The 7796-nt window shown below is 51.4% G+C and overlaps 1 protein-coding gene across 1 annotated transcript in view; it reads left to right on the forward strand.

Moving 5' to 3' along the window:
• JPH2 (junctophilin 2) overlaps window positions 1-6997 on the forward strand; it is a 29926-nt gene extending 22929 nt beyond the window's left edge. The window contains exons 4-6 of the mRNA XM_017822791.1: window positions 1746-2536; window positions 3614-3711; window positions 4481-6997. Coding sequence (XP_017678280.1) covers window positions 1746-2536; window positions 3614-3694 — 872 coding nt within the window. The 3' untranslated portion in view covers window positions 3695-3711; window positions 4481-6997. The remainder of the gene's footprint in view (window positions 1-1745; window positions 2537-3613; window positions 3712-4480) is intronic.
• The last annotated feature ends 799 nt before the right edge of the window (window positions 6998-7796 follow it).

The following is a 7796-nucleotide window of genomic DNA, read 5'->3' on the forward strand; positions in this document are numbered from 1 at the left end:
GATGCTGGATGTTGCTGTTATGTAGGGCCTCACTTGGGTCCTGGACTCCCTCTCTCCAGGCCTTGTAAGCTGCTGATGCATGTTGTTCTTCCATGATTCTTTTACATCTCTAAATTCCCAAAGTGCACAACAAGGGCAGATGTCTCTTCTTGCATGGCTGCACCATCCAGGAACAAACAGACAATAGTCCACCCTTGGATTTTACTAGGACTGGGAGCTGCTGGTCACAGAGCTAAGAGAGCCCTGTAGTGTTTTGTAGCTGTGTTTCTCCCTGCTATCCTGGCAGATAGACCCTGCTCTGTCTGGCACAGACAATCCTGCTCAGCAAGCCTCATATCTCTAATAAGTATTGAGCCCTGGATTTCAGTTAGGGTATCATCCCTAATAGCTTTGAGGAGAGAGATGTAAGCCAAAGCCCTTCCTGAAATGTTGTGCTGGGAGATGAAAGTGAGGAGGTGAGTGTGGTGCTCTCCAGGCAGTTGGTTTGGGGTTTTTTTTGGTGTGAATTATTCAGGAAGACAAGAAAGCAGCAGGAGAGAGCAAGGAGCCTGGAGCTGCAGGCAGCCTATTTTGAAGAGTCTGAACAACTGTTGAAACGGCTTCCAAATAACTTACTGGCAGCCAGAAATAAATGGCCCTGAATGGGTCACCTGCTGATTGACAGGAGTGGGCAGGCAGGGCAGAGCAGCTAAAATCAGTGCCCTCCTTCTCCCCACTGCCCCTCCAAGCAGAGGGGAAGGTAGCAGTGTGCAAATCATACCACTGATTTATTAGAGAGAAAGGAGCACCAAGCCAAATTTCCCAACCAGACTTAAGTCTGCATCAGTTCTTGGGTGGAGGAGATAAGGAGAGGGGCCTTGAGGCAGCCAGGGATGGTGCAGCTCCAGGATCTGTGTTGTTCAGGAGCACAGACAAGCCCTGTAGGTCTGCACCCCTCAGCATCACTGGGGTTCAGCAGAATAAGGGCAAAGCAGGTGCTTGGCTTTCTAACCAGATGCTTTGTGACCTTGCACTGCCCATAAAGGGCATGATGCTCTTCTTGTTCTCACTTGTTATGATCATCATGGTGATGTGCAAGGACCCCTATCCCAGCACATGTCCCAGCATACAGAGCACTGTGCAGGGTTGTTATTCCACAAGATATTCCCAGTTGCTTAGTGGTGGATTTTGGTCAGCCAGACATCCACTATGATAGATATCTTCAGTGTCAGGCTCTGGCTGACTTCCCCAGACCCAGGCTGGGCTGCAATTTGCTGTGCAGACAAGGCCTAGGGTTAATAAGAAGTAAAGATTTAATGATAAGTGAATAATTGAAGTGAGGCAACATTGCTAGGAACTCATAAGTCAGCACGAGAGATGAGGCCAGAACGAAACCCTGAGTCAGCTCATGTGATGGTACCAGGTATCCTCTTTAGCCCCAGCATGACCCATCTGTGTGATCACAAGAAGCTGGGCTGCAGATTTTCACTGTTTCTTTACCCTCATCTGCAGCTCTCCACCCGCTCCTTCCTGCCTGGCTCTTCCCAACCAGGCAGCACACGACGGGCCTTGGGGCCTCTGGCTGCTCCTGGAGGAAATCGCTCCTGGCAGCAGGCTCTTATTTGTGTCCTTCTCACACCCTCCAACCCGGACCCTCGCACAGCGATCCCCAAATCCATCAGGGCAGGGGGCGCAGCTGCCAAAGCCGTGATGGTGCCGTCCCCCAGCCCTGGGGAGACTCCTCACACCAACCCCTCTCTCCGCAGGCCCCGAGTACCAGAAGCGGAAGCTGCTGCAGGAGATCATCGAGAACGCGGAGCACGCGGTCAACATGGAGGAGGAGGCACCACGGCCCGAGGGTGCCCCGCCGCCCCCCACGCCGCCCGAGAGCCCCCAGCTCCACGAGCCCGAGGAACCGCCGCGCCGCACCAGCCCGGCCCCCAGCCCCGCCGCCACCCCTCCCGAGGCCAAGCGCGCCAAGGCGGCTCCCCAGCAGGACGGTGCCCTCCGTCCGGGTAGCTGGGCCGAGGCGGGTGGCCGGGCGGGTGGGAGCCCCGCGCCCCCCGAGGGTGAGGCCCGTCCGGCCTCGCGGGGCCGGGCCCGCCCTGCCGAGCAGATGGAGATCGGGCCGCTGCAGCGCATGGCGCTGGAGCCCGACGTCGAGCTCTTCAAGGGCTACCACAGCTATGCCGTCCGCACCTCCCCGGTCACCCCCGCCACGGACTATGAGGAGGAGCAGTTCCCTGAGCACGAGCCGCCCTCCCCGGAGCCCCGGGGGGACCCTCAGCGCCGGGGGGGCACCCCTGCCCCGCTGCAGGAGCGGGAGGAGAAGCCGGCGGCCTTGGCGGAGGCCAAGCCAGAGTCGCCCTGGCCCAAGGAGCTGCAGCAGCGCCACAGCCCTGAGCGCAAGCCCACGGGCCGGGCAGAGCCCGCGACCGACAGGAAGACTGAGGCCAGGGCACCAGGGCGGACGGAGCCCAAGGCGGGGGCCAAGCGGAGCCCGGCCCCGGTGGCGGCGGCGGTGGTGGCAGCACAGAAGGTGGAGGAGTTCGAAGAGGTGAAGTGGAGCAGCCCTGGGAGTCCCCCAGGGAACTACCTTGGCCTTTCATTTATTGTTCCCAGGAGGTCTGACAGGACCCATAGAGATGCAGAGCCCACAGGCTTGAGCCTGCAGCGGGTCCCCAGCAGTGCCCAGAGGCTCATTTTGGAATGCCAGAGCTTGCTGGAGCAGAGCCTTGGTGTTCCCCATCCTGCCGCCGTCCCAGCCTGCCCTGCTCCAGATGCTGGGGCTGGCATTCATAACCCTCCTGTTTTGACCTCCTCTCTGCACCGGGGCAGATATGCTTTCAGACACATCCCTATTTCAAAATCTGGGGAAAACAGGCATCTTCCAAATCATGTTTTAGACTTTTCTCCCCTTTTCCCGCCACTTTACCAGCCAACATTGATCTGAATATTGGGGGGAAAAAAGCAGGGAAAAAACCTAGTGTGTTTCTCTTTTATCTGTTACATTTACTTTTTTGCTGTAGGGGCACCTGGTGAGCTGAAAGATGGTGTCAAATCACCAGCTGATTTCCCAGGTTTAAAATACACTCACTGAAATTCAATTTTGCTGTTAGCAAATACAGCTGGAAACCCAGACATTTTATTAGACCACTGAGTCTCATCTTGCAGCCCTTTGGACATGAATGGTTCCGATGCAACTTTAGAAAAGCCCAGCTTGGAAATATTTCAGTCTGAAATTAAAGCATTACAATAATCTCATATGGGTGCTTTCATTCATCTTAAAAATGGCAACTTTACAAACATGGGCCTAGGGGGTGCAGAAAGGAGTTGGGAGGAGCAGCTTGACATGGGCTCAGCAGTTCATGTGCCTGTGGTTGGGGTCTCCTTTAAATTGATTTAGCCTCAGAAAAAGCCTGATTTAGCCTCCTTCTAAGGAGTTTGCAGGGAAAAATTAGGAATAGGGATTGATAAACGTTCCCTTAGGTTGAAATTTAGGCTGATTGTTAAGTGCCAAATTTCAGCGTTTCAGGAGGGGGTGATTGTGGTATTTTTGAACAGCAGAATCAAGCTGCATCTGTCTCTGCTGGAGCTGTGGTGTGTAATACTCTGTTTTGGGTTTTTCCCTCAGGGACCTAACACAATCGTGATCTGCATGGTCATCTTACTGAACATTGGTCTGGCCATCCTATTTGTACATTTTTTGACATGATGAGCCTCTTGGACAAGGTAAGAAGAGGAATGAGATTTTACCCTCGCTTGTAGACCTCACTGGATGTTTTAGGGTTGACTCGCTCTACCAGCCATGCAAATAATTCACTGATAGATGCCCATGTGATGAAAATGCAGGGGCACTTAATAAAGCAATTACCTTGCATTAAGCATCGAGATTCTCAGTTACCCCTTGTTTGTTCCAACAGTGGTTTGTGGAGTAACTTCAGTGGTTGGTTCTCATTTTTCATAGAAAATATGAAACTGAAATTTGCAGTTTAATTGCACCAGTGCAAGTTCTGCAGCCGCTGTTACGTGATTGTTTTACTAAAGGTAAATATGAGCCAAGATGTCTGTCAGACTAAGGTTAAACTGGAGCTTGAATTGGAATGAGGGTTTGAATATGGATTTGGTGGCAGTAAAATTCTGTGAGGTTTCTCCTGCCTGTGGGGTTCCTACAGGCAGGAATGTGTCCTGGGCTTGAACAAGATTTCTTTCACCTTGAGCTCAAATAGTTCAAAAAAATCTGCCATCAAGGCTGAACCTGACCCTCGAGCCTCATGTAAACAAAACACAAAGAGGCACCTCCCAAGCCCCTGTGACGGTGTTGGGCTGCCTTCCTGGGGCCTACTGGGGGATGAAACTGCTCTGCTGGGCACTGCTTTGTGTCGTGTTATTAGTCCCCATTCAGACCATGCAGGTGAAAGCCTTGCAGACAACTGCAGTTACATGTTGGTTGTGTGTCTTGCTCCCCCTTGACTCTCCTGTTCATCTGTGTCTGGGACAGGCGTTGCTGCTGATGGAGACCTCAGACCTTGGCGGGGATTAAAGCTCAGCCACCCGGAAACACCTAAGAGGAGGACTTGAGATCCCAAGGTTGCACTGCAAACATCAACCTTAAACGAGAGCACCTGAAGATCAGTTCAGTCTCCTGCTCCCAGGCTGGGGCTGGCCTCTGCAATCTACCAAGGAAAAGCCAGGATTTCTGCACTGTGGTCTCCTTCTCTTCTTTGTATAAAATAGCAGTTGCCTTAAATTATTCTCACCAAAGCCATCAACTGTCCTGCCACGCCGGGGATGAGGGATTTATCTGTAGCTGTAGGAAAACGAGTGAGAAGGTCTCATGCGTGCACACTGACGTGTTTTGTAACTCCCTTGGTTGACTTGGTGTCAGAGATTTTCCAAAGGTTATCACCCATGGCATGGAGCTGAAGCGATACACAGCAACCAGAATGACTTCTGAGAGCCGCGCCATGGCCAGGGGTGGACGATGTCACCCTCCGTGCTTGGAAGTCATCCAAAGGGATGAACAAAAAGTCTTTCCTTTCCCCCCGTCACCTGGAGTCATTTTCCGCAAATGGAGGACTGAGAGGGGGAGCAAGTTGAAATTGGGCTTGTTGAAGTGTAACCTGAGTCCTGCCCATGCCGGCCGACGCATCGCGGACGGGGCCGCGGGGTGGGGTGCGAGGGACTGGTGGATCCAAGGCTGTTGGTGCATGTGGGGGTGCTGTGGGTGGAGATGGTGCCTGTTTTGGGACCAGGCACCGTCCAAGTGTTCTCCTGCCACCAACAACGCTCTGCACAGAAGCGTCTTGCAGTGGGTGGCTTCCCGCTGTAACGGGAAAAGGAAGCAGGTGTGCTGAATTTGTCCCTTTACCCCCTTTTTTCTATGAAAATGTTGCAAGTTACAGTAAAAAGGAGGTACTTGCTGAAAATACCTCTGTATGCCTGCAGGTTCCTCCCCTTGGGCTGCAGGGGGGCTCCTGGGCTCTCACTGCACGGAGTGAACAGACTTTCCAGCCAGAGGATGCAGGGTGGCTGTCGTGGGAGAGGTTACCTTATTCCTGAAAGAAAAAAGGTGCAGAGACACGAGTGACTCCAGTGTATTTGGGTGTTGGGCTCAGAAATACGCAGCAGCCAGGCTTTCAGCAGGGGCAGAGTACAGTGGGGCAGTTCCAGCTGTTGTGTGCGAGGCTGAGGCCTGGGTGGTTTGCACCGATTTTCCCAAAGCTGCGACAGGGAGTGACCTTTGAAAGGAGATTTTTCCACCATGATCTGCTCTGATCTTTAGCAGTGCGAGCTTGGAAAGTCAGCACAGATGAAGTTACAGTTTAGTGTGAGGCTGAGTGCTTGGACATGTTTCTTCTTTCTTTTAAGAGCAATGTGTATTTTCTATCCCTTTTTAAGATAATCGGAGATGTTATTTATAGTTGGTTGTGCACCTCTGTGTATCCTGAAGTCCCACAGCACAGGACTGGGTGGGAAAACCTTGTTGGACTGGAAGAAATGGGGAAATGATGGTTAAGGAAAAAAACAGATGCCCAGTCTGCTCCAAAGGTCAATCTGGAAGGATTTCAGAGATGGGGTGGCAGACACGCAGGGGTTTACACTGACTGGAGACACAGGGCAAAACCTGCCTAATTTATCTACTCTAGCTATGGCATAAGAGAGTGAGAATAATTCAGTACTTTTCTTTGTGAACCAATTTTATTTTTTAACCTTATTCAGCTCAGGAACTTTGCCACAGTAGCAAATACGAGGTGTTAACTGTGGGAGAAGTGAATGTGATCCCTAAAAGCCATGTGGCTGTACCAGTCCTGAGAAAGCTGTGCAGCATCATCTACACTTCCACAGAGCATAGTTTAGTAGCAATTTGCTTCTTTTCTCTTTTATTTTTTTCCTTTTCTTAAGTATAAATGTATTGCAAACCCCAGGCTCTGCTGCCTTTGACGTTTTATCTCAGTTTGCTGGCATTCACTTGCCAGCTCTGCAGTTTCAATATGCCAGCTGCTTTTATTCACCACCAAGAGAATTTCCATCCAGAGACCTGAGGGGCTTTTACTTATCACTAAGCACAAAAATGGATCTTTTTCAAGAGTGCTAAGGTAATTCCCCCTCCCCCCAATTTTTTATGCATGTGATATGCACTCATTAATGTGCTTTCCTCCTAGTAACCTTCTGAGAAATGGTGGTAGATTTGCTTTTATGTGACATATAACTATATCCATATTGCACTGAGATATGGATATATATACATAGAGAGAGAGCCCCTTAGGGGTTTCATTTTCTTAGATGCAAAATACCAGATTTACCTCAAACTGCATGCTTTCAAAACTGACTAGGATATTGTGTTATACTTTTCAGGTCTTACAAAGATGCAGATACCTTTTGCTCTTCACACAAAAATACCTTCATCACAGATTTTGCAAGCTGTTTACTACAATCTGTGTACTACTGTCTAGAGTTTTCTGTCGGTTGTTCTGCTGGATTACGTGCAATAATAAACAGTTATCTGCTCACTTTATCCACGTGGATCTTTGCAGGGGAATCCACAGGTTTCTTCCCGTGTTGACACATTCACTCCAGTCTTAAAGGAGAGAGTGTTGCAGAATTTCACTGGCGGCACCTGGATGTTTTTCAGCTTTTCCCCAGTTGTCCCTTTTCAAAGTCTTGCATTCTTTTATTGACTGGGGGTACTTTGCAAGGAGAGCTGTTTTCACTTACTGCTCTTAAGGAGTTTGGTGGCAGCAGTCTGAGGACACCCCCTGCTCTCTGAGCACACTCTGTGTGCCACCATCCTGCTGGCCTCTGGCAGAGGTTGCTCTGGGCCAGGAGGAAAGGCAGGACACTGGCCCAAAGCCTGCCCAGGCAACGCAGGCGGCCGCTGACAGGTCCCTTTGCTGCCTCCCGACCCCAGGGCTGCTGCCAAGTTTCCTCCAAGCTGTGCGTCACTGGCTGCTCCTCCAGTGCCACATTCCTCCTGGGTTTGGGCAGGAGTGATTCTCCTTTGCCTGTGACCCGTCCTCTCACTCAGCCTCTTGAAACAACCCAAATGAGAGGAAAGCCAGACGCGAGGGGCAGGGAGATGGCAGATGGGTGATTTATGGGGGAGGATGGAAGAGCAGAGCCCAGCACCAGCCTAGGGCAGCAGAGCCCCGGGGCCTGAGGAATCCAGAGTAGCTGAAACCTTCAATCCCTTTTCTATTTCTGGAGTGTCTCACATGAGCAAAGCTGGGCTGTGCAGAGAGGCTGGCGGGATGCAGGCTCAGTCTTCACAGGCAGGAGTGCCACCCTTGGCTTTGTTCAGTGCAAGGAGTCTTGCG

Source organism: Lepidothrix coronata, unplaced genomic scaffold, assembly GCF_001604755.1.
Source record: "Lepidothrix coronata isolate B3197 unplaced genomic scaffold, Lepidothrix_coronata-1.0 Scaffold99, whole genome shotgun sequence".
Lineage (NCBI taxonomy): Eukaryota > Metazoa > Chordata > Aves > Passeriformes > Pipridae > Lepidothrix > Lepidothrix coronata.